This window comes from Leucopleurus acutus (genome assembly GCF_964270905.1).
Source record: "Leucopleurus acutus genome assembly, chromosome: 10".
Lineage (NCBI taxonomy): Eukaryota > Metazoa > Chordata > Mammalia > Artiodactyla > Delphinidae > Leucopleurus > Leucopleurus acutus.
This window is the reverse complement of record NC_139153.1, coordinates 97,269,519-97,296,102: the sequence shown is the minus strand read 5'-3', so window position 1 is coordinate 97,296,102 and position 26,584 is coordinate 97,269,519. Positions and strand designations below refer to the sequence as shown.

The 26,584-nt window shown below is 41.5% G+C and overlaps 1 protein-coding gene across 1 annotated transcript; it reads left to right on the top strand.

Moving 5' to 3' along the window:
* Positions 1-10,812: 10,812 nt before the first annotated feature.
* On the top strand, positions 10,813-26,253 carry SMIM13 (small integral membrane protein 13). Its single transcript, XM_082848331.1, has 2 exons — positions 10,813-10,909; positions 21,976-26,253. The coding sequence occupies exons 1-2, from the start codon at positions 10,834-10,836 to the stop codon at positions 22,161-22,163; spliced, it is 264 nt and encodes an 87-aa protein (XP_082704457.1). The 5' UTR covers positions 10,813-10,833; the 3' UTR covers positions 22,164-26,253.
* The last annotated feature ends 331 nt before the right edge of the window (positions 26,254-26,584 follow it).

Genomic DNA, 26,584 nt, shown 5'->3' with positions numbered 1-26,584 from the left:
TTCTGAGACACAGCCTGCAGGACACGTAGGAGTGCAAGCCTCTGGTTTCCACAAGAGTAGAAGGAAGGGGAAGAAGGAAGCAGGACTGAGCAGAGGGCGAAGCTGAGCTGCATTGCAGGCAGAAGACCCCTCGGCTGGAATACTCCTTCTGAGTTGTCCTGAGTTGGGCTCAGACAGCCAGATCTTTATATTCCTGTGTGGGTCATTCCCTTGGATGGGGGTCGCCCCAGGCAATCCCTGAAGTGCCACCAGCACTCCCTACAGCCGAAGCCACTGTCCAACATCTGGGGAGGATGCTTATGGGTGGTGGATCACAGTGTCCACCTAGAGGACGACTATACAAAGTTTGCTGGACTTTTCTGCAGCAAAATGATGGAATGACTGTCACGTAGTACGTAGCAGACAGTTTGGAAAAATAGCCACATTTAATCTGTTTTGTCAAAATAAATGTCTTAACAATAAACAAGAAAGTTGTTGCTTTTAAAAGAAACATCTTATAGAGAGAATATTTTGAAAACATGTCCACTGTTATACAACTAAATTGTCCAAAACTACACAATTCTGTCTCCTATCTGCACACAAACTTGGAACCAGAATTATTTCACTTGTTTAAAAATTTCCCACACAAAGAGTTCCCATGGATTTTTAACCTATTCATAAAAATAACAAAAATGCAACATCTTCCAATGAGTGTCCAAGAAAACTAACATCAAAAAGATGGTATTAACAATTTACTAGATGAAGATCAACACCAATCTTTGGATAGTAAGTGGATGGGATTAAAAAATGTGTATCACAACTCAGAAAGTCAGTTGGAGATGCTCTGCTTTCATTTGGATCTCAGATTTTTTTGAAGGATCTTTTGCAATTATGACAAACATTAAAATTAATTATAGGACCTCCCTAGTGGTCTAGTGGTTAAGACTCCGTGCTTCCACTGCAGGGGGCATGGGTTCAATCCCTGGTCAGGGAACCAAGATCCTGCATGCCATGAGGCCCGGCCCCGAAAAATAAATAAAGTAAAATTAATTATTGAGATAAACCAAACAGGCTGTGGGGCTGCTGACTCTCAAAATGTTCATCATTTTCAAAAGATTTTTTTTTTTAAATAATGAAGACTGTATGGTAATTACTATGGGTTGAATTATGTCCCAGGAAAAGTTGAAATCCTCATCTCCAGTACCTCAACACGAAGTTATCTGGAAATAGGGTCGTTGTAGATATAATTAGTTAAATTAATGACTGGTATCCTTATGACAAGAGAAGGCAGAGATAGGATTTATGCTGCCACATAAATAAAAGCTGGAAGAGAATCCTCTCCTTGAAGCTTCAGAGGAGCCATGGCCCTGCCAACATTTTGACTTTGCATTTCTGACCGCCACGACTGTCTGAGAATGCATTTCAGTCATTTCAAGCTACCCAGTTTGTGGTACTTCATTATAGCAGCTGTAGAAAACTAAAGTGTTGTTAAAACCTTTTCCTACTGTTAAAAATAAAATTTTAAAAACTCAAATATTTTATTTCATCTCTATCTCATTTTTGTAAGCGAATAAATATGTATTAAAGGTGTGTGCTCAATTTTATTTTTAAAACTAAGAATGCCAAGCAATAAAAAAAAATGTTTGCGTATGTGCTGGAAATTGTGTTTGAAAAGTTATTTGTAGAAATAATTTGAGGCCTTGGATGTTGAGTTTCTTAATTTGTTTCTGCCAGGCCTCAGGGCTGTAGTAATCCAGGATTCCCCTAATCCAATTTCAGGATTTGTGCTTTTCTGGGTCAGCAAGATCAGACAAAGCTGACCTAGCCTGCAGGTTTATTTTTCATTCCCTCCCTCTCCTGTGATGCAAACTTTTGGTGTGTCAGCCCCATGTGGCTGGTTGTCTCCCAGGGTCCTGAGCCCGAAGCCCCCAGAGCTTGGGAGGCACTTCTCAGCCTGCTCTTCAGACCTTCCAGTCCCTGCTCCCCGCCGCCACACACACCGTAAAAGAGCCCTACATGCCGGATCGCATTTCTGGATTTCCATTTCCAACGGCTTCCCTATATTGGAGCAATTATTCCTCATTATCTTCTTAGTTTTTTGACACTTAGATTTTTTTTTTTTAATGCAGATTTGCAGTTGTGTTCAGCCAGAGGGTCAGCCCCATTTACCTAGTCTATCATTACCAAAAGCACAATCAAAGAAAGTTTAGGGGCCACTATCCTAGACCGTGCCAATGATCTCTTAACATCTCCAATCTTTCTTCCTCCCCAATCTCTCCTCTCTGCCGCCAGATCAATATTTTTTAAACAACAGTTCCATCAAGTCATTTCTCTGCTTTAAAAAAAAAAAAAATCCTCACTCATGCCCTGTGTGATAGCTCTGTACTACGTCAACTTAGCTAGACTGGAATTTCACAGAATTTCCTTTCCTAAATGGTTCTGGATCAGCGTTGGCCAGCAGAGACACTTTGGATGCTATTTGGGAGGTAGAAATAAAGCAGCTGCCCATATTTTTTTTTTTAATTTTTTTATGTCTGGTGGGAGGTGCCAGGCTCATTGCCTCTGACCTGCAGGTAGATCCCACCTATTGTCATGGGAAGGGCTCAGCCACAGTTCCTCCGTGTAGGGGGTTGAACTGGTGGGTGTTGTCCCCTCCCCTCTCCCCCAATTCACATCCATCTAGACTCTCAGAATGTAACCTTATTTGGAAATAGGGTCTTTGCAAATGTAATTAGTTACATTAAGATGAGGTCCTACTAGGACAGGGCGGGGCCCTAAATCCAATGACTGATGTCCTTATAAGAAGACCATGTGAAGACACAGAAATACAGACACATAAGGAAGAATGCCATGTGAAAACAGAGGCAGGGATTGGAGTGAAGCAGCTATAAAGATTGCCGGCCACCACCAGAAGTGAGAAAGGAGTCTCCCCTAGAGCCTCCGGGGGGAGGATGTCCCTGCCAGCACCTTGATTTCAGACGCGTGACCTCCATACCTGTGAGCAAGGACATTTCTGTTGTTCTGAGCCACTCAATTTGTGGTCATGGCAGCCCCAGGAAATGAATCCACTCCACCTCCTGGCAGATCTCCTCCTCCATTTTCTCCAAATCCTGGACTGAGTGCGTGTGTGGCTCCCTAGTGAAGGGCACCCGCTTCTCCTACACATCAAATACAGCATCAAGGCTGGAGGTGGGGAGAGGCAAACGTGGGCTCCAGTTAGTCTTTCTAGGCAACAGTTGTCTTTGTAGGTCCTAGTCTGCTCTTCCAAATTAAGTAAAAATGAATTGAATGAAACCAGTCCTGCTACCCAGTTCCTTCCATTATATTAGAATATATTAGGTTATTAAGATTATTAACTAACATTTATTGAAGACCTCCTAAGTGCAGGGCACAATGCTAAGTAAGCTCTTTACAGCATTTTATTAAATTCTCAAAACACCCCAACCTAAATATTCACCAATAAGAAAGTGCTTAAACAAGTTATAGCCCATTTCTATACATGATACAGAAATTAAAAAAGAATGAGACAGGGACTTCCCTGGTGGCATAGTGGTTAAGAATCCGCCTGCCGATGCAGGGGACATGGGTTCGAGCCCTGGTCTGGGAAGATGCCACATGCCGTGGAGCAACTAAGCCTGTGCGCCACAACTACTGAGCCTGCGCTCTAGAGCCCATGAGCCACAACTACTGAAGCCCGTGTGCCACAACTACTGAAGCCTGTGTGCCACAACTACTGAAGCCCATGTGCCTAGAGCCCGTGCTCCACAACAAGAGAAGCCACCACTCACTGCAACTAGAGAAGGCCCGCGGGCAGCAACGAAGACCCAACGCAGCCAAAAATGAATAAATTAAAAAAAAAAGAATGAGACAGTCTTACGGATATGGACATGGAAGTACCTCCAAGACATATTGAGGGGGAAAGAAAATCAAGTGACAGAAAAATAGGCTCGGTATAACCCTGTTTATGGAAACAATATGAAACAAAATATAATTAAATATTTCCTATGAACTCTTGGTCCTTCAGACTGTGCTCCCAAATTTTCCTTTGCCTCTTCTCCTACTGTATTCCTGCCTCAGCCTCACACTTCAGCTCCATTATGTGGTAGCTAAACTCGAGTGGGCATTCAGTGCTATTGGATGAATGAATGAATTCCAATTTTCAAACATTTCCCCCTCATCTTTATTGAGATATAATTGACCAATAAAAATTGTATATATTAAAAAAACTCTCAAAACAACCCTATGAAAAAGGGTTATTATTATGCCTCTTTTACAAATGTTTACAAATATTACAACCCTTACAAATGTAACAGCGGCTTAAACTCTTAGACGGATGAAGTAATTCAGCCAAGTCAGAATTCATACTGGTGCCGAAAGCTCAGCCCTGTACACCGGTGCCAAATCGAATCTCAGAGACAGAGTTTTGGGTGAAGTAGAAAAGAACAGCTTTGTTGCTTTGCCAGGCAGAGGGGGACACACTGGGCTCCTGCCCTCGAAAACTATGTGTCCCAACCCAGGAGGATGTGATGGAGGGTTTTACAGCAGTGGTTCGAGGCTGGGATCTCCAAGATTGCGGTGTGCAGGGCCTGTACCCCTATAGTCTCAGGTGGTCGTCTCCTCACCTTGATGAGCTTCTCTGGTCCCTTTAATCTCCCCTCAGGTGGTTTCTTGGCCACTCCTCCCTTGATTGGCAACTGTTGGAATCTGCCCTTTGGAACTCAGGGAAGGTCATGGAGGCTGGAGTCTGGCCTACAAGAAACGGGGGTGGGGGGGACAAAAACGCCTCCGTGACCGGGAGCCCCACGGGGCCTCACTCGGTTTCAAAACTAACACATTGTAAATCAACTATACTCTAAAAAAATTAATTTAAAAAAGTAATAAGACATAAGGAGGCCCAAATATCACCCTTATTAATAATAAAGACTAGGTCAGAGAACATATAATAACAGGAGAGCCAGTCTGGCCTGTTAACTAAACCCTAAGTTGAGACAATGCTGAACTAGGGTGCCCTCCCTATGCAGAAGGCAGCTCAGACCCAAGAGGAATGTGGGAGGAGCTGAGCTCAGCAAACCCAGTTTGTTTTTCCTAACTGTACCAATTAGATAAGTCACTTCTCCCCCTGACCAGGGACAGAAGGGATAAAAGGGTATGGAGAGACCAGACATATTACCAACTGAGTACATAAATATAGTATGTATTTGTGTATATAAAATACTAAATGATAAAACAATCCAAGGACGATCACAAAGTAGGTACCTAATTATTTGCTAAATATATAGTTTACCCTAGTGTTTCTTGAGTCTGAGTTTTTATCAAAACCTGAAGGATGTTAAGTAATTACAGACCCTCTCTAACCCCTCCCTCCCTTCAATATGCTTGGCATGAAACCAGGAATCTGATCTTAAAGCTTCCTGGGCGATTTCAGTATGCAGGTGTGGCTGAGAACCATTGACTTACAGGAGTTAGACAAGGGATTGGGAGTCTGGGAGGTCTTACTGAGGAGGAAATTGGACAGACACTGCAGGACAAGTACGATTGAGGTAGAAAGATAGCAGAGCACTCTGTACGGGGCAGAGAACAGTAAGCAGAGGACTCCAGAAATAACTGTGGCTCAAGGGTAAACTCAAGACCTTGTTCTTGAAAACCCTTATAAAATTTATCCCTGGAGAATGATCTATGCTAATACAGCAAACGACAAGACATCACAGCATGGCTTAGAGGAAAAGATCTTGGACTTTTGAGTTAGGAGACGTTGGTTCCTGGCTGTGTGACTTTGGCCCAGTCATGACATCCTTCACCCAGATATTTAAGCCTTGTTTGAAAATGTTGCAGGAAGGGAGACCCCTTCCAGGGCCCGAGAGTGGGCTCTTGCCTGACACTTGGAAAAGAACTGTCTGAGGAGACACATGTACTGACAAAGCAAAAGACTTTATTGGGAAGGGGTGCCCGGGTGGAGAGCAGCAGGGTAAGGGAGCCCAGGAGAACTGCTCTGCCACGTGGCTCACGGTCTTGGGTTTTATGGTAAAGGGGTAGTTTCCAGGTTGTCTCTGGCCCGTCATTCAGACTCAGGGTCCTTCCTGGTGGCCTGAGCATCTCTCAGCCAAAATGGGTTCCAGCGTGAGGGGTTTCTGGGAGGTTGGCAGAACATATCTTCTCCCCCCGCCTCCTTTGGCACCTCCTGAATTCTTCCAGGGGAGTTTTACAAGACCTACTATGGGCTGGCATGTCCTCCCGCCTTTCGGCCCCTCCCGAGTTAGTTTCAGCAGCAGCACAGTCATTCTTTATCAGGACCTCCTGTCCTGAGACAACTCAGGCAGGCGGTTAACATCATGCCTGGCCAAGGTGGGCGGTTTTGGTCAACGGTTCCCGAACATAAAGACTGGAGTTCTTAAAGCATTCTGGGAAGGTGGTTACACAGTCTTCCCCATTTCAGGAAATAGCACGGCCATTCACCTAGAAGCTCAGGTTACAAACCTGGGAGTCATGTTTTGATTTCTTTCCCTTACCTGTCCCCATGGCTAATCCACTGGCTCACCCTGATGATTTTTCTTCCAAAACATATCCCAAATCTCTCCACTTCTCACTTACTGCATTGTTCCCTTAAGATCATTAACTACTGAAACCTATTCAAGGGCAAGCATTGCAGCCAGGCTTAGATCACTAAATGGCTTAGACCAAAAATGGCTTCTCTTATGTCAAGAAAGCTATGCCTGGTTTTCTTTCTCTAGGGACTTACACTAGGTGATTCAAGATGTGCAGCTAGGGTTGAGAAACACTACCAAGGCTTAAAGGAACAGCAAAATTTGTCTGCTCCCGGTGGCTTTTGTAAGAACAAAAGAATGCAGAAACATAGGACTGTTATCAGGCAAGAAAAGTAACAATAGCAAAGATAATAAATCAGTTGTAAACTCCCAGTTCTGTTACAATGGTAAAGATTAGCCTAAAGCACTTTCTTGAGCTGTTTTGATGAATTTAAAGCCCCTCTGGTGCTCAACCAGAAGATCAACTGGAGCTCAAGGGAGGATGAGGTTGACCTTTTCTGACCCTTGTGACTTAAGTCAACTAAAGCTTGTACTCTGTTGACCTTCCAAGCCCTTCGTGAATATGCATGTGACCTTAGTTTAAAACTTCCCCAATTTTGCTGTTCAGGAAGACACTGCTTTGGGAAAGACCCCCAGTGTTCTCCTTTCTTGCTGCAAGTAATAAATCCTTCCTTCTCCCGCTCGTTGGCCTAGTTGTGTCTTTTGGCTCAACACCCGCCACGAGGTGGATCCAGTTTTCGGGTAACAGCTTCTGCACTAGCTGCTCCCGTTACCTGGTACACTCTTCCTCTAGATCTTTCCATGGCTGGATCCTTCTTGTCATTATTCAGGTCTCAGACTAAATGTCACTTTCTCAGGTAGGCTTTTCCTGATACTCCCACCCCCAACCTAAACTAACACCTCTATCGGACTTCCCTGGTGGCACAGTGGTTAAGAATCAGCTTGCCAATGCAGAGGACACAGGTTCGAGCACTGGTCCTGGAAGATCCCACATGCCGTGGAGCAACTAAGCCCGTGTGCCACAACTACTGAGCCTGTGCTCTATAGCCTGCGAGCCACAACTACTGAGCCCACGTGCCACAACTACTGAAGCCCGCACGCCTAGAGTCCGTGCTCCGCAACAAGAGAAGCCACTGCAATGAGAAGTCCGCGCACCGCAATGAAGAGTAGCGCCCGCTCGCCACAACTAGAGAAAGCCAGTGCAGCAACGAAGACCCAACACAGCCAAAATAAATAAATAAACAAAATAACACCCCTATCTATAGCACATTGCCCTGCTTGTTTTCATTATAGAAATTAGCAGTTCATGAGGTTTCCCTATTTAAGCTTATTGTCTGTGTCTTCCAACTCTAACATAAACACCTTGAGTGTAAACACATTTGTGTTATTCACTGCTGTATCCTCAGCACTTAGAACAGTGCATGGCATCTATTAGGTATTCAATGTTTGTGAATGAAAGAGAAGATACAAAGGTTTAAGATAAATTCTTCCAGTTCTCTGTTATTTTCAACTGTTTAACTGGATTTTAATAAAATGTGCTTTATTATGCAATAGAATTGAACTATCTCTGAAAAAAGTGTCAACGGCTTTTTTTGTAAATGTATCGTAATAGCACGAGATTCATTCTCTCTTCATAGGAGCCCTGAATTAAATCTTCTGCAAAGTCATCATCCCTTAATATATTTTGATATACAGTATTTGTTCATAATACTGCTGCTTAGGGAATACAGCTCACAGAATGGAGCAGCTGGGTATGGCCAGGGTCTATTTATTAAATCAAGGCATTGCTGCTCAGATTTTGTTTGCTTGTTTTTGGAGACAGAGTGTTACCCCAAAATTTTATATGAGCCAAATTTGAGGATTATAACCCTCAAAAGGAAGAGCATCTCCGCACAATTATATAAGTTTTTTGAGACAGAGGGCTGTACATTAAATGACGTATTATTGACAGTCTACACAATCCAGATCTGAGCAGCATCGTGGTGGGTCATGTGACCCCTTACAAGATCAAGAAGGAGTTGTCTTGATGCAAGGAGAATGTTGCTCTTCATGGTTAAGTAGGCATTTCTGCCGATGGGGAAGGTTGGGCATAATGCAGATACACAGCGCACAGTAGTGGGGAGAGAGGAGGCCAGAGAGCAGAGAAAAACTTTTGTTTAAACTTTTCCGGTCTTGCCTTAAAACATTTCTTTTTTTTTTTTTGCCACATCTAGTGGCACGCGGGATCCTAGTTCCCCGATCAGGGATCGAACCCGTGCCCCCTGCAGCGGGGGCACGCAGTCCTACCACTGGACCGCCAGGGAAGTCCCAATAAAATATGAATTTTATTTCACACTGGGTTGGCCTCTTGGTGGGTGTTGAGCCAGAAGACACAACCAAGCCAAAGAGCGGGAGTAGGAAGCATTTATTACTTGCAGCAAGGAAGGAGAACACTGGGGGTCTTTCCCAAAGCAGTGTCTTCCTGAACAGCAAAACTGGGGAAGTTTTTAGCTAAGGGTACATGCATATTCATGAAGGGGCTTGGGAGGTCAACAGAGTCCAAGCTTTAGTTGGTTGAAGGCACAAAGGTCAGAAGAGGTCAACCTCATCCTCCCTTAAGCTCCAGTTGATCTGATGGTTGAGCACCCGAGGGCGTTTAAATTTTTCAAAACAGCTCAAGAAAGTGCTTCAGGCTAATCTTTACCACTGTAACCGAACTGGGAGTTTACAACTGATTTATTATCTTTGCTGTTGTTACTTCTCTCGCCTGGTAAGCCTTTTGTTCTTTTGTTCCCTTAAGATTATGACTGTTCTAGGGCAGGCAAGCATTGCGGCCAGGCTTACATCACAAAATGGCTTAGGCCAAAAATGGCTTCTTACCGTCTCTTTCTCTGAGGACGCTTTACCTTACCTGCTTACAAGAGGACAGGGGAAAGGAATCAGTAGAAGAATGGAAAGGTATGGCAGGGAGCAACAGACTCACAGGAAAACATGAAGGCTATAGCTGGCTCCTTCTAAAAGTGGGATACACGGTTATCCTCTTTTCTTCGGGGGGCACCTCTTTAACGAATGAGTGTAATCTGGCGGAATTGAGGAGTTTTAATTTCAGAGTGCTTGAGATTATGACATCGTCCTGTTTCGCAGGGGTTTGTTCAAGCCAGTGCGGCAAAATCTTCACTTGTGGGTCGGTCATCTGTCACTTGGTCTCAAGGAAGCAGCTGAATGAAATTCGTAACTCAGGCGAATTAAGGGCAAATCTATGTCCTTAAGTCCCTCGCGGGCCATTTCCGAAATACATTAGCTATAAAAACATAGAACAACATCTATTACACGGGAAATAGGGAGATTCCGTGCCTCTGGCCCCTTTCTTTGGCCGGGACGTTGGTATTTCCTCAAAAGTCCCAAGTATCCAACCTCCGCCCCCAGCAATAGGGCTAGGTTCACAGGCAACCAGTTTTTCAGTCAGCTGCCTGCCCTTTCTTCCTTCTTCGTGCTTCGTCGGTCACGGCTTTAAACAAAACGACTGTGCGTTTGAAATCACTCTGGCGCTTTGGCACAGCGCAGGAGGGGCAGCCAAGGGCACGGGTTCCGAGAACAGCAGTCGGTAGACAGAGATTCTGGCTTGAGGAAAACCAAAGGAACGGGGGGAGAGGGAGGGAGAAGCAAAGCAGCTGAGTGGGAGGTGCATTCTGGGAGTTGTAGTCCCCTTGGGTGTGCCCTCCTCAAGGTTCCACCGGGCTCTGCACTTCAACTCCCAGCAGCCCCCGCGACGCAGAGGCGGCGAGCGGTGGGGGCGCTGGGTGATGAGCTGCCGCTGGGGGAGAGGGCCTGGGGCGGGTAAGCGCCGCAGACGTCGCAGGGAGACGTTATCTGCGGGCAGTGGGGGTCGAGGCACCCTCGGGCGGGCGGCGGCGAGGGCTGGGTGGCCGCCGCACGTTCCAGTGCGCGCCCTCTGTCCCCTCCACGGGCGCGCGGCGTCCGCCATGGAAGCACATCCGGCTGCCACCGGGGTCTCCGGGCGCCGCGTCCCCGGTTCCCCGGAGCGATGAGGAGGTAGGGGCGCCCCACGTTCCTCCTCCCGCCCGCGCTCAGTCGGCCGGACCGAGAAGGACCGTGGGTCTGCCGGCCGGCCGGCCGCGGTGCCGCCCCCGCGCCGCCCCTCCCCGCCTCGCCTCCTGGGGGCGCTGCCGGGCGTCCTCCGCTCATGCCGCCCCGGCGCCCTGCCGCGCCCGGCGCCGGCCGCTGAAGCCCCGGCCGCGCCGCCCGCCCGTCCGCCGGCCCGCCCGCGCCCACCGCCCAGCCGCCCGGAGCCGGCCGCCCTCCTGCCCCCAAGATGTGGCACAGCGTCGGGCTGACCCTGCTAGTGTTCGTGGCCACGCTGCTGATCGTGCTGCTGCTGATGGTGTGCGGTGAGTGAGGAGTCGCGCGGGGCAGTTACACTCCGCGGTACACACGCCGGCTTGCGTCTGGTCGACTGGCTTGTTTTGTCTGGTTTAAAAGAAAAAAAGAAGGCCTGGGTGGGCAAGTGTCTTCAAATCATCTGTTTTTCACTTATCTCTCGGGAGTGAGCCCTGATCCACGACAGGCCCGCTGTCAGCCAGGAGAGGGAAGAACAGCATCCAGGGCTGGGCATCTTGACTCGGGCTTAAAGCAGGTCCTGCTTCACCGGCAGGATGGCCATTCTTACCGCAGTCTGCTTAGATTTTAATCTTGGCCTGTATCCGAAGGTGAAGTGATTTGATTACTCCTTTTTCTTTTTTGACACGTTCTGACTCTGATGATAAAGCGAGGTTTCAGTACCTTCGTTTAACCAGGGGCAGGGACAGAGTTGGGTTTGAAGCACGCGTGACATTTTTTGTTTCCTTGGAGTTCAGGCTTAAACTAAATTCCAAGCAGAAATGTTGAGACGCGGCAGGACTTAGAAACACCGGCTATATTAAACTTCCAGGGTCAGGTAACCTAACTCTTAGTTCTGTAATAATGGTGCTGTTTTGTTTGGTGTGATTTTTTTTTTTCCTTCATGGAACGAGAGGACGTGAAACTTTTTTCTCAAGGTAATATTAGCGCAATTGTAGTTTTTTTTTTAACGCACAGTAACTGATAACCACAGCTCTCTTAGCCAAGTGGCTGAGCAGTTGTGAAAATTTGGTAAGTGTTTAGAACCAGATGTCAGTGAGTATTTTTTGATAATTACACTATTGAAGTAGGGGTTCAGGTTGATGCAGTAATTTGGTCAGTATTCAAAATACTATAGGGCTTATTCATTGCATGATTAATGTACTAAATGCTCAGTATCAGCCATGTTTGGAGACACTCGTGCATATACATGTATAGACATATATTTGTATTTATACACTAGTATGTATATTTTTAATTTTCTTGCTTTTATACGTGCATAGACATGTATATATATTTGTATTTATATACCTGTATGTATATTTTTAATTTTCTTGCTTTTACTAAGGTACTAGAGTTAAAGCTTCTAACTTACAGCCTTTCTTTTCTGATGATAAAACAATTGGAAAGCCTTTCTCAGTTTCCTGCTTGTGATGTCAGAATTTTGGGCTAATTGTAGGTGTTTAAGATCCTTGAAGTAAGGAAAACCAGATCTATGTGATTTGTTTGGATGTGAGGAAGGAGGTAAACATATGCTTTCTTTTCTAACTTGAAGAAGCAAGCTACCTGGAGATAGGAATGTAACATGTAAACCATGTAACAACACCTTAGATAGAATATTTGCCAAATTTGCCTTTGGGGCCTCAAAATTCCGAATTGCTGCATACATTAGACTTGCTCTCTCCGCTCCCAATGGCTATTTGACTTAAATTTTACTCATTTTTCTAAAAGTACCCTGCCTTTGGTTTCAGAAAACATTATAGAATGAGAGGTGACCTATGGTAAGTAAAAGAATGCCTTATTTTGATTGAGATGGTCAAGACTAATAGCTCTAAGAAGTAATCCAAGCACTTTTTTGTTGGGAGAGTGAATGATGTGATAGCTTCATGTTTTGACTAGGAGGGGCCTGGGGCTTAGGAAGAGGCGGGAAGGATCCCACCAAATTTGAGAGAGAAACTAGGGTGTTGTATTAGTGTGCTAGGCCTGTCGTAACGATGTACGACAGACGTGTAACAGCAGAAATTTATTTCCTTGTAGCCTGGAGGCTAGAAGTTGAAGATCGTTGTGTCAGCAGGGTTGATTTCCTCTGAGGCTTCTCTCCTTGGCTTGTAGATGGCGGACTTCTCCGGGACTTTCATCTGTGTGTGTCCATGTCCTAATCTTATGTAATAAGGACACCAGTCATATTGGATTAGGGCCCCACCCTTATAAATTCATTTACCCTTAAATAACCTTTTAAAGGCCTTGTCTCCAAATATAGTTACATTGGGGATTAAAAATTGATGACACGGGTCTGCCCCAAGAAACTCATAACCTAGTTTATTTTAGAACTCTGACCAATTCTTTCACATAGTGAATTATGATTTTCAAATTTCAGGTTCCTTAGGGAGGTCTACCTTCTCCTGTCTCTGTTGATTGTACTTTCTTGCTTTTCATTCATTCTAAAAATATTTTCCACTCCCACTGTTCACTGAAACTGCCCTTGTCAAGGTTCATAACAAATGGCTTCCATATTACCAAGTCCATGGTCCCTTATGAGTTGTAATTGTATTGATATGTAACCTCTCATACTCATTCTATACAGGTGAGCATTCCTTCCATGAAGCGTTTCTCTTGGCTTTTGTACACTATACTTTCATGGTGTTCTTCCTACCATAGTGGTTAATTGTTTATCTTTTCCTGGCTTCTCATCCACTAGAATTTAACTTTTTTTGATCACAGTCTATGATAGGAAATAAATTTTCATTGCTCCCAGTACATTTGTAAGTATATATAGATAAATTACGTATATCAATTAGTTATATCCACATCTATCTACCCATTATCTCTCTTGTCTCTGAAATAAAAATTTTACAGACTAGTACTTGCCATTACTCCATGAGATGCATGCTATTTTCTATTGTATTTTTATGTTACATTACGTTATAATACAAATATATAGTATTTCTATTTTCGCCTTCCTTCTGTTCTCTTACTCATCTTACCCAGTTCTAAAGATTTAAATAGTAACTGTAACTGATGACTAAAATTAAATCTACAGCTCTTATTCTTCTCCTGCACCCCAGGTTCGTGCATCAAACTTTTATTCTCAATATCTCCACTTGAGGATCTAATAACCATCTCAAACTAAACACATCTAAAACAGAACTTTTGATTTCTACCATCTGTTTCTCCCTCCCTCCTCACATGTTGTCAGCAGCCAAGGACTTGGGTGTCATCCTTGGTTTTGCCCTTTCCTTTCCTTATAAATATCAACTCCATCTGGAAGTCGCGTCAGTTTTGTCTTTTTTTCTTCTAGTTTTATTGAGATGTAATTGACATACAGCTCTGTATAAATTTAAGGTGTATAACATTATAATTTGATTTACATACATCATGAAATGATTATCATAGTAAGTTTAGTGAACATCCATCATTTCATATAGATACAAGATTAAAGAAATAGAAAAAAAGTTTTTTCTTCTGGTGATGAGAACTCTCAGGACTTACTTTCTTAACAACTTTCATATAGAACATACAGCAGTGTTACTTTTATTTATCTTGTTGTACATTACATCCCTAGTACTTACTTTCCTTATAACTGGACGTTTGTACCGTCATCCAATCCCACCCCTCCTCCATCAACCACAAATCTGACCTCATTTTCTTGAGTTTGTTTTTAAGTATAATTGATCTACCACACTGTTAGTTCCTGTTACGGGACATAGTGGTTTGATATTTCTATACATTTCAAAGTGATTACCGTGAAAGTCTAGTTACGTCTGTCACCGTACAAAGATATTATGTAAATATTTTTTAATAGATTTATTTTTGTTTATAGTTTTTTTATAGATTTATTTTTATTTATTTATTTATTATTTTTGGCTGTGTTGGGTCTTCATTGCACACGGGCTTTCTCTAGTTGCGGTGAGCGGGGGCTACTCTTCGTTGTGGTGCACGGGCTTATTATCACAGTGGCTTCTCTTGTTGCGGAGCACGGGCTCTAGGTGCGCGGGCTTCAGTAGTTGTGGCATGTGGGCTCAGTAGTTGTGGCTCATGGGCTTTAGAGCACAGGCTCAGTAGTTGTGACGCATGGGCTTAGTTGCTCTGCGGCATGTGGTATCTTCCCAGACCAGGGCTCGAACCTGTGTCCCCTGCATTGGCAGGCGGATTCTTAACCACTGTGCCACCAGGGAAGCCCTATTACATAAATCTTGATGTTATTCCCCACTCTGTACATTTCATACCTGTGACTCATTTATTTTGCAACTGAAGTTTGTACCTCTTAATCTTCCCTACCCTTTCCCCCACCTCCTCCCCTATGGCAACCACCTGTTTGTTCTCTGTATCTATGACTCTGTTTCTGTTCAGTTATGTTTGTTCAGTTGTTTTGTTTTTTAAATTCCATGTGTAAGTGCAATCATGGAGTATTTTTCTTTCTCTTTCTGACTTACTGCACTAGCACAATACCCTCTAGATCCATCCAGGTTGTCGCAAATGGCAAGATTTCATTCTCTTTTATGGCTGAGTAATATTCCATTGTATACATATACTTCATCGTCTTTATCCATTTCCATTTGCACGGAATACCTTTTTCCATCTCCTCAGTCTATGTCAGTTTTGTCTGTGGTGGTTTGAATCTGCAGATGTGGAACACATGGGTACAGAGGGCTGACTGTATTTTGTGTGTTTGTTTCTCCCAGTTAGGGCGTCAGCGCAGTGAAGACAGGGGCCTTCTTTGGCTTGTTCACTGCTCTGTTTCTGGATCCCAGAGAGTAGAAGCATGTAGAAGGCCCTCATATATTTGAAGAAGAAATGAAGACAGATTCCTCAATATAAATTATTAAATGTCTATTACAAATACAGTCTTAAATGTGGTACAAACCAAGGCTATCTCAAGGTGGATAACCCTTGTATTACTCAATAAAATACACTTAATGAACTGTTATGTTCAGGTGCTGTGATGGAGGTCATGAGTGTCCAAAAATTAATAAAGCGTAATCCCTAGTATACTTTCTTAAATGTTTGGTAGAATTAATTTAGGCCAGGACTTTGGGGAAACCTTTTAACTGCAATTCAGTATCTTTCACTTGGGCTAATATTAGGCTATTCCAGTTACTTGTTTCTTCTTGAGTGAGCTTTTGTAGTAGTTTGTGTCTTTCAAGCACTATGTCTATTTAATCTGAATTAATGTTCTCTCATTATCGTTTAATATCTGTAGGATCTGTGGTGATGTCTTCTCTTTCATTCTTGATATTGTTTGTGTTCTTTTCTCTTGTTTATCACTCTGGCTAGAGGTTTATAAATTTTATTGATCTCAAAGAATCTGGTTTTTGGTTTTATTGATTTTTTAATTTCTTTACTTGTCCATATTTTATTTCATTGACTTATGCTTATATCTTTAGTTTCTTCTACTTATTTTGATTTTAGTTTGCACTTCTTCTAGTTTCTTATGGTGGAAGCTTAGATTATTGATTTTAGACCCTTCTTATTAAAAAAAAATAGCTATTTGATGATATAAATTTCTTTCCAGGTATTACTTTTGATTTTTTTAAAAAAAACTTTATTTGGTTCAAAATATTTTTTAGTTTCACTTGTGATTTCTCTTTTGAACCATGACTTATTTAGGACATTTTCCCCCCATATATCATTTTCTAGTTTAATTTTGTTATGGTGAGAAAAGTGTATCAAGTTTAGGAAGGTTTACACTTAATGAGACGAATTAATGGTCTGTTTTGGTGGATGTTCTGCCTATACTTGAAAAGAATGTTTATTCTGCTGTTACTGAGTAGAATGTTCTGTACATGTCAGGTCAACTTGGTTGATAACATTGTTCAATATCAATGTTGTCAATAACATCGTTCAGCAGGTCTTTTTATCAGCTACTCTGTTACATAGTAGAAATCTTAAGAGCTCTGAAATGGATCAATTGGTGAAAGTCATTAACCACTTAAATTTATGGTACTTTTGGTGTGTGTTGGGGGTTGGGGTTGGGGGATGGAAGTTGAATGGTTTGTTTGGACTACCTACTCTGTGCCAGATACTCTTCTAAGACATAGAGGACATAGTGGAAACCATAGATAAACCATAAATTTTCTTTCCTTAAGAAACTCATGTCTTGGGGGGATGACAGTTAGTTATTAAGACAATGAAGGATGGAAGTGAGCATGAAATGCTAAAGCAGCCACCCAAGAGAGTACTCTACTGAAGAGATAGTATAGTAGAAAGATGTAAAAATTATGTGTTCATGATGCTTAAAAAGCTCAGTGGCAGTGGTAGTAACCTCTTGTCTGTGGAGTTTGCCCTGGAGGGGAAGAGATTGGAGCCTAAGAGACGGTAACAATGGATAACATTTGATGAGTGTTTATTATGTGCGGGCATTCTTTTTAGGTTCCACACATTAATTCTTTTTATTACCACATTGACTCTGAAAGTGGGTGCTGTTGTCTCTATTTTATAGATGAGGAAACTGAGGCACGTAGAGGTTAACTTGCCCAAATTACGAGTGAGCTGTTGAGTTAGGATTCATGGCCAAGCAGTGTGGCTCCAGTGTGCCTCTGAGTTATAAGAAGTTGTGGTGGTAATCCAGTTGACAGATAATAAGGATTTGATGTAGGATAGAGAATGGCACTAGGAATATAACGAAGGAAACAGATGGGAGAGGGTTTATTGAGGTAGAATCTATAGCACTGAAGTAAAGCAGGGTAGGGCTGAAATGTGCTCTTTCCCACCTGAGAGATGGGGAAAGGATGCAACTCCCATCCCAGCAATGTGAGCACCCGGAGAAGGGGCTGTTGGACGAGTATACTTTTTAAAGATGTCTTCAAGCCAGAGGCAGAGATTCCTTCCTGGGGTTTAAGAAAGGTAGAAAGTGTGGATGAAAAATTTGGTCATCCTCTATAATAGGGGTAATATTTGGATCTATGGGAGTGTTGTGATCACTGGAAGGAGAGGAAAATAAAAAGAGGAGAGGTTTTAAAGGGAACTTTAAATCTGTCTTCCATTTACTGGGTAACAGGGTTTTGGGTGTGGAGGTATTTCGGTTCCACGTTGTGTTGGGTCAGTGATGGTTTCTCGGGGGGCTTGTCTGCTGGGGCCGCCCAGTGTGTCTTTACAGAAGGATGTGCAGTAGAGGGAGCTTGGTGGGAAGGGTTAGAGAGCATGATTCTGTTTTCACTTTGCCTGTGTCTTGGCCTTGGACATATTACTTAGCGGTGAACCTTAGCTGCCTTCTGTGTAAACGGAAAATAAGGTTATAGGATTGAAGGTGGAAAAGAGCTTTATACAAATCAAGATCGGTATTGAGCCCGTCAGTTAACCACTTAGATATCATCATGAAGGTGGGATTAACTCCATGGGAGGAATGATTCCACAAAGATAAGAATTTTTTGTTCTACTGCACCTGGGCTTTTTGAACTAAAAAGATCTTGGGTAGGAAATCGTATTCTCATTCCCTAATTAGTGTTTTGTGTTTTAGCCATACTTTCACTATGAAAATATGAGAAATTTGATACACTTATTGAATTCATTGCTGTTTTGCCGAGCTAGCCCTTTTCAATGGTTATGACTCACTTGGAGCCTTTGATTTCTTATCTAGAAAATGGGGATAATGATTCCTAGTCTCACTAATTCAGAGGGCTAATGAGAGGATTAAATGAGATGTCGAATGTAAAGCATTTCATGAACTGAGAACTCTGTGATTACTACTGTCCCCTGGGTTTGTGGTGTGTTGACAGTGATGGTCCGTCGTTCAAGTTCATCTGCCATTGCTACCCTTCTGCTGCCAGCACATTTATCTTGCATAGAAAAACAATATACGGTATGTTTCATGAGATCCGTCTTGTGAACTAATGCTTAGTTACTGGCACACACAAGTTGAGTGCTTATTTGCTTATCCCAGGACACACACCCTTTGTTGCCAGCCAGTTTTTCTGACTCACAGACTTGCCTTTTAAACTATGAAAAACTGCAATACTTGCTTTAACAATTAGTGTAAATTTTTGACTAAGTACATATAATTGTGGACAGTCCTTCTCCCTGCCCCCTCCACCCCCTCCTTTCTGCTATTCCTCTGTCCCTCCCTCCCATTTTTCTCTTACAATCTCAGGATAAGGTATAAGACCCACGCCCCACAGAATAAGAGTAGGTAAGGAGTTGCTCGTGTCTGCATATCAGGTTTGGGTGGGAGGAATTGTAGGAGCTGTACTTTTTTTTTTTTTCCGGTACGGTGGGCCTCTCACTGTTGTGGCCTCTCACGTTGTGGAGCACAGGCCCACGGGCCCAGCCGCTCCGCGGCATGTGGGATCTTCCCGGACCGGGGCACGAACCCGTGTCCCCTGCATCGACAGGCGGACTCTCAACCACTGCGCCACCAGGGAAGCCCGATCATTTGATTTTTGACAAAGGTACCAAGACAATTTAATGGAGGGAAGAACAATCTTTTCAACAAATAGTTCTGGAATAGCTTGGTATCCACATGCAAGAGGATTAATTTGGATCTCTCTCTCTCACCAAAGTTAACCAAAATCGATCAAAGACCTAGTGTAACAGCTAAAACTAAAACTCTTAGAAGCATGCATAGGCATACATCTTCATAATTTTGGGTTAGTCAGCGGTTCCCTAGATATGACACCAAAAGCACAAGCAACAAGAGAAAACAGGATAAATTGGATTTCCTCAAAGAATAAATGATAAATTAGGCTCCATCATAATTAAAAACTATTGTACTTCAAAGAATATTATCAAGACAGTGAAAAGACAGCCCACAGAATGGGAAAAAAATGTTTTGCAGATCATATATCTGATAAGCGTCTGGTATCAAGAATATATAAAGAACTTACAACTTAAAGAGACAAACAACCTGATTAAAAAGTAGGCAGAGGAATTTAATAGACATTTCTCCAAAGAAGATTTACAGATTGCCAATAAACACAAGAAAATGATGTTTAACATATTTAGTCATTAGGGAAATGCCATAATAAAAGCCACAATGATAAACCACTTCACACCCACTAGGATGACTATAATAAAAAAGACGGGCAATGAAAAGTCTTGGTGAGGATGTAGAGAAGTTGAGAACCTCTTACCATGCTGATGGGAGTGTAAAATGGCACAGCTGCTTTGGACAAGACTAGCAATTTCACAAATGGTTACGCATAAGTTACCATATGACGCAGCAATTCTACCCCTAGGTATAGTGGACCATTGAACAACATGGGTTTGAACTGTGTGGGTCCACTTAACATGCGGATTTCTTTCACTAAAGACACACTGCAGTCCACTACATGATCTGAGGTTGAATCCTTGGATGTGGAACTGTGGATATGGAGGGTGGATTGTAAAGTTTCAGGTGGATTTTCAGCTGTGGGGAGGGTCTAACCTCTGTCTTGTTCGAAGGTCTGTTGTATACCCAAGAGAAATGAAAACACGTCAGTGCAAAAACTTGTGCAGTTGGTCATTGCAGCCAAAAAGTGGAAACTGCCCGGGTCTGTTAATTGGTAAATGGTTAAAACTAAATGTGATGTATCTTTACAATGGAATATTATTCAACAATAAAAAGGAATAATGTGATACCTGGGACAACGTGTTTGATGAACCTTGAAAATATATGCTAAGTGTAAGAAGCCAGGCACACGAGACCACGTACTGTGATTCCGTCTGTATGCCACGCTCAGAATACACAAATCCAGAGACAGGAGAGTACATTAATGGTTCCCAGGGGCTGGGGAGGGGACTGCTAATGGGTATGGGGTTTTTCTGGGGGTCAATGAAAATGTTTTAGAGTTTGATAATGGTGATGGCGGCACAACCTTGTTAATATGCTAAAAACCATTGACTTGTACATTTTAAAATGGTGAATTTTATGATAGGTGAACTGTATCTCATTAAAAAAGATAATCAACAGCAAAGGAGAAGTCACCCCAGATCCCACTGCCCAGGGACAGCCACAGCTCCTGTCGATTGAGCAGTTTACCAAATGTGGACCTAGGCACCTAAGCCCTTTATTTATTTATTCCTCACAGTGGCTTTATCAGTCTTCTGTCAGGCCTGGGCCCCCTAACCCCTCCAGTGCTCTTCCCCCTACCTCGCTGTGCCTATTTTTACAAAGAATTTTGAGTGAAGAGAGAGCTTGCTGATTTGGAGTATCGTTAAAATACTGTCTTACAGAGTTAGGTGCTTTACTCACACAGTTGACTAGAATATATTTGTGGTGTGCTTCAGTTAGCACTCAGCACTCAAGCTTAAAGGAAGTCAAAAACTTGAGAAAAGGATTAAATCTCTGAAGTTAGGTTTTTAGTACCAAGGATTTTATGTTCATCTTTCCCCCCAGAGATTATAAGAAAGAAACAAATAAAATTAGAAACTTCCTTAAGTGGCCATTCATCTCGGCCTTTGTAATGCTGGGGTAGAAAAGCTGGTTGGATTTTGTTTCCATAAAATGCTAGTCATCAGAATATGCTATGGTCCATTGCTTTTCTATGAAACTAGAGAGTTTTAAAGTAGAAGGCATCGAGAATACACGCTAGCATGGAAAACTGTTAGCAGTGGTTAGTTTTGTTTATGAAGTACTCTTTAACATTTCAGAGCAACCAGTCATGGCTTCAGGAGTTTTATCTCCTGTGTTCGCCTTTATTGACTGTTAGTTCTATATTAGTGGACGTCTAAAACTTAAAACTCCTTGCAAAAACAAGCAAAACTTGGTTAGTAATTTTTTTTTTAAGGGAGTTATTCAGACTTTTTAATGGCTTTGACATGAAAACACTGTATTTTTTAAAATCTTGAATTTAAGATACTGGTGCTCTGGCTCTTCATCTTGCATTGTGTAATTAAAGAAAATTTATTAATTTTCTGTGAAAGTTTATTATTTCTAGAAACTTCCTGAATAGTTTGGTCCTGAGAAGTTTTTACCAAAGTGCAGGTGATTTAGTAAATCCTGCCATTTACTGTCTTGCTTTCTGATTGAAGCACACTTGTTTTTAGTAAATACTGGCATTGGGGTGTGAATGTCCAGGTAAATAGCGAGGTGTATTCTTTCTTCCCCAGAAAAATGCTCTCAAAAAGTTGAGTTTAATACAATAAACACTCTACTTAGATATCATAATCTCATTATAAATTTGATGTAGATGGACCAAGCTTGAATTCTCAATTCCATAAAGGCAGAAACTGTTTTTGCCATTCTGTAGAATCCCAGAGTTTATCTTTATGCCGTGTCCATAGTAAATGCTTGATAAATGTTTGTTATATAAATTGTAATCACATATACGTTTAAATTACACATACTATTTCGTAACACACACACCCCACACACAATTAACTGAAATGTTCCCAACTGATAATACTGTGTGTCATAATTTCTCTTAATGTTTTTATCTCTCTTTAGGTTGGTATTTTGTTTGGCATCTTTTTTTATCAAAATTCAAGTTTCTTCGGGAACTGGTGGGAGACACAGGATCTCAGGAGGGAGATCATGAACCTTCAGGGTCTGAAACAGAAGAAGATGCTTCATCATCTCCACACAGGATCAGATCTGCTCGCCAAAGGAGGGTACCTGTTGATGAAGGCCACTGACCTGAGCTGTGGTCTTCTGATAGTGAATGACAAAGGACACTGGGAGTCTCTCTCTGTAATGACTTGGCTTTGCAATCTGCTAAAAGATTGAAGAACGTTCATTCTTGGATCTTAAGTCCAATTCAAAACAAGATTTACATGTAAGCCATATGAAAATAAAGGGAATTACAACCAAATTGGACCATTGCAGATTTCATCGTAAAGATAATTTTTGCTTATATACTTCTACATATATACTTATTCTTTGACTCTTGGGCTTATCTTCTTGCACTGGTGTTAATCTGGTAAATATTACAGGCTTGAAAAACCATATTTTATTAATATTAGTTCTATGTTGTACTTTTTTTTCCCCCACATTATACCTTGTCTGAAATCGGGATGCATTTTATGATTACTGTCAACCAGGCAGTAGTCATGGTGCAATTATCCTCGCCTGTGCCTGTGTGGACTTAAGGTTTGTCCTGTTGTTGGTATCAAATGTGTCAGGTTTAATTGGCTTTTAAAAATGTCTTCAAAAAGATTACACTATGATTCGGCATTGAAACGAAAAGTTATCGTGTATGCAGAAAAGCATGGAAACAGAGCAGCAGGGCGTACGTTCGATATTAGTGAAGCAAATATCCGTCGCTGGAGGAATGACCGAAATTCCATATTTTCTTGTAAAGCAACAACAAAATGCTTTACGGGACCTAAGAAAGGAAGATACCCACAAGTAGACGAAGCTGTGCTACATTTTGTCAGTGAGACACGTGCAAAAGGACTGCCTGTCACACGCCAGGCGATGCAGCTGAAGGCAGGAGAAATTGCCAAAACCTTTGGAATAGATGAAACAAAATTCAAAGCAACAAGAGGCTGGTGTGATCGATTCATGCATCGCGCAGGACTGTCATTAAGGCGTCAAACATCATTTTGTCCAGCGCTTCCTGCTGATATTAAACCGCAGGCAGTGCTGGAGTGCTGTATTAAGAGATGCTGCATTGCCGGCACTCTTGATGATGCCAAGGGTGCTGTGGTCTGGGAGAATGCAGACACCGATGGCTGTGATTTGAGTGATTGCGAGGAGTTAGACTCAAGACTATGAAGTTATAGTCATAACTTAGCCAACTTATTTCATCATACACTTTCTTTACGTATGCACAAGATTGACGCGATAAAGATCTGTTTTAACTCTAAAAGCTGTTTGAGTAAATTTAAAAAGTAGACGTTCTACAGGATACACAAGCATTGTGTCATAGTTTAATTGCCTATGTGTTTTCTTAGTGATACATGTGGTGCGTCTTAACAATTGATGGCATCTTAGGTTAGGAAAAAAAGTAGTCTGTAAATTTATTTTTCTTTCTAGGTTAGCAATTATTTATTGGGGACCTTAATTCTGACTCTTAGAATGTTGTTAAAATAGTTATCCTCTGTGAGATACATTTTGGAGCACCCTATTCAAGATTTTAGACTAGTAACTTGGGAATCTAGGCCCTATCCTCTACTTTAGTAAGAGTAGGATTAGTTACTCCTTTTGTATGGGAGGACTTCATGCTCAAGGCATGTGTTGTGGAGAAAATACTTCTTCACAAACAGCAATTCAGTGACAAGACCTCAGAGGTACTGGGTATTGAGGAAAAAATAGAGAGTGGGTGAAAATGCCTGCTTTACTGTAAAATGATTCTTGCCAGGTTCCCACATTTGTCTTCACTGAACTTTGGACTGCCTGTTGCCTGGGGAAGGGAGATGTGGATTAAAGAACCTTCCTGTTTAGTGCTGCCTGCTTTATACAAGCATGAAATGCGAAGCCAAGTTATTTTATTAATCCAAGTTCTTTTTACGTTTTAAACCTTTGTTTCTCAAGAACTAGTCATTACAGAATATCACCTCTATTTTATGATGGTGTGTAATTTTGTTTGATACCTCATACTTCATGCTGATAGTTTTGTTTGTTTATTAACAGTTCATCTGCTCTGCCCTAAGGTGGTGAACACCTCTGCTGTCATTGTAGCCCTTTGGATGTACTAAAAGGGAATTTACAGAGTATAACTTTACTTTTAAGTATTTGCTAAGGAGAGGTCCCTAGCAGCTGAGAGTGGGGCACAGTCTTTGTCTTTATTTCCTTAGTGGATGCAGTTTTCTGTCTTTATGTGACTATATTGATTAACAAAACAGTGACACAAGTTTCAAGCATTAATTTGAATGCTTCATACTAGCTAAATATCACATTAAAATGCTCATCAGTTAGAAAGAACGTTAATGCTTCTTGGTGCTGGGAGGATATTTGAATTAGATCTTTTGCAGTCTGATATTTGGAGCTGTGGATTCTGCTTTGTAGTGGGTACCTTAGGTTTAGGTAATGGTTGCTGACACACTTTAAGTAGCTGGTAAACTTCCTCTTGTGTCAGTATTAAGAATGATGGCCGATATAACCCCTAAAATCTGCAAGGGTCATCCACAAATTAATCCCTGAAAGATGTACATGTTGGTATTATTTATTAATATTTATGCTTTTATGGATGTCTTTTGAAAATAGAATTGTGTGAAATGTTCTGCTTAACTTGCTTGGGAAATATAACCAAAGCATATTAATAGCTCACACTCTACCGTGTTTTAACTCTTAGGAAAGTGAAATCACTGCTGCCAATATGAGAATTCTACAAACGAATTCCTTTGTTTAAAACGTTTTTTTCCCCCCAGTACACTCGCCATAGTACATATTTCTAAGGCCACTGAGAGAGGCAGGAGAAATAGTTGTTAACACAGAATTATTTGTGTGATATAGTGTTTTTGTTCTTTTTCCTGTTTTAGTGCTTTTGTAGCTGAACTTACAGAACTCATCGTAAGTGCATTTTCAGTTTCTTAGTAGGAGACAGGAGTAGCCTGTGGTCAGTTTTAAAGTTTAGAGGGTCCTGAGCATTAAAGACACAAGTATTAGTCTTGTTTGAATCCTCACAAACAGTGATGGCGAACAAGGATGTCATCGTTTGAGGATTAATTCTAAAATGAGGATTCTGGTGGGTGCTTTTCCTTCCCAACCAACCATTTCCAAATCTTTTTCTTCTTTTTCTTCTGAAACTTTTGTGAAGATTGCCTGTATCAAATTTATTGGTAGCATTGCTCTGATTTCAAGGCCAAAAAACGCTAAGTATTTGTGTGACATTGTTAAATAAGGTTTTTAATATTTACATAAAGCTAAAATAGAATTCATCCAGTGGATTTTTGTAGTGATGTTTTCATGGTGGAAACATAAATACGTCATTTTGTGGTGGTAGCCAATTTATAGACATGCTGACCCATTTCTTCAGGTGTTATCAGATTTAAAAACAACTTCGAACTGTTATTTTGCTGAAAGTTGGGAATATGTTAAGTAACGGATTCACAAAATAGGGCATTTTAAACCAAACTGTGTTGAAAGGTTTGAAAGTAGTGCATTTTTACTTTTAAGAGCAACAGGTTTTGAAATTATTTTAAGTCAACAATGCAGTATTTTTTAAAGTCAGTTTTTCTTAAAAGGTATGTTTTAATGTGACATGTAACCAATGTAACTTTAGCTTTTGACTGGTAAACTTCAAGTGCTTTTATATTTCAGGTTGACTTTAAAAAGCCAATGAGCAGTACTCAGAGGTTATGGATCCTTAAGCAATTAATGGAATAGTATTTTGTTATGGAGTCTAGGATTATTGTCTGCCTTTAAAGTATTCTATAGTTTTTAACTTAAAGCATAAAGAGTAACATTTTATCTTATATTAATTTAAAAAGTTGCATTTTGCATTTGTTACTATACATGTGTCGCCTGTTTTATGACCAGTGTTTACCCCTCTAAGTCAGTTCTATGCATAACCATTCACCAAATGCTGCTGCTCTGGTTTCTTAGAGGAAACATTCTGTGCTACGCTATGATGTATTGTCATCTTGCTGCTTGACAAATAGGTTTATAAGGAATTAGAACTGTGTGTGTTAATAGTACCTTTGTATAACGAGATGTAAAATTAGAGATGAGTCTGTGTAAACGATTATTCACTGTTTTAGAACTGGTCAACACTATATCTAAAGCTTCTGTGGTTTGTATGATGCTTCACTTTACACAGAATAAAATAAAATGAAAACAAAAGTTGTGTTTGTTTCATTGATAAAGAATAAGAAGCATGAAGGGTACCTTGGACATGAGGGATTGGAAACCAGCCACTTTTACCAGTGGTTCACCCTTCACCTCCTTTGTCAAACTCTAAACATCTATAAGAATTAAGACAACATCTCAGTAGTATTCCGAGTGCCATGAAAGTAACTGACTTGGAACCTAAGGGCACATAGCATCAGAGCTCATTTACACTTCAAGTTTAGCCTTTTTTCTTCTCACGCTTTATCCAGTACCTTCAAGATTGTTTTGCAAATCTGTTTACCATAGATCATGTCTCACATTTTGTTAGTATTAACCACCAGGA

Coding starts and splice junctions, on each gene's coding strand:
- SMIM13 (XM_082848331.1), top strand. CDS start 10,834: ATGTGGCACAGCGTCGGGCTGACCCTGCTAGTGTTCGTGGCCACGCTG. Junction 10,910..21,975: donor GCTGCTGCTGATGGTGTGCG/GTGAGTGAGGAG, acceptor ATCTCTCTTTAG/GTTGGTATTTTGTTTGGCAT.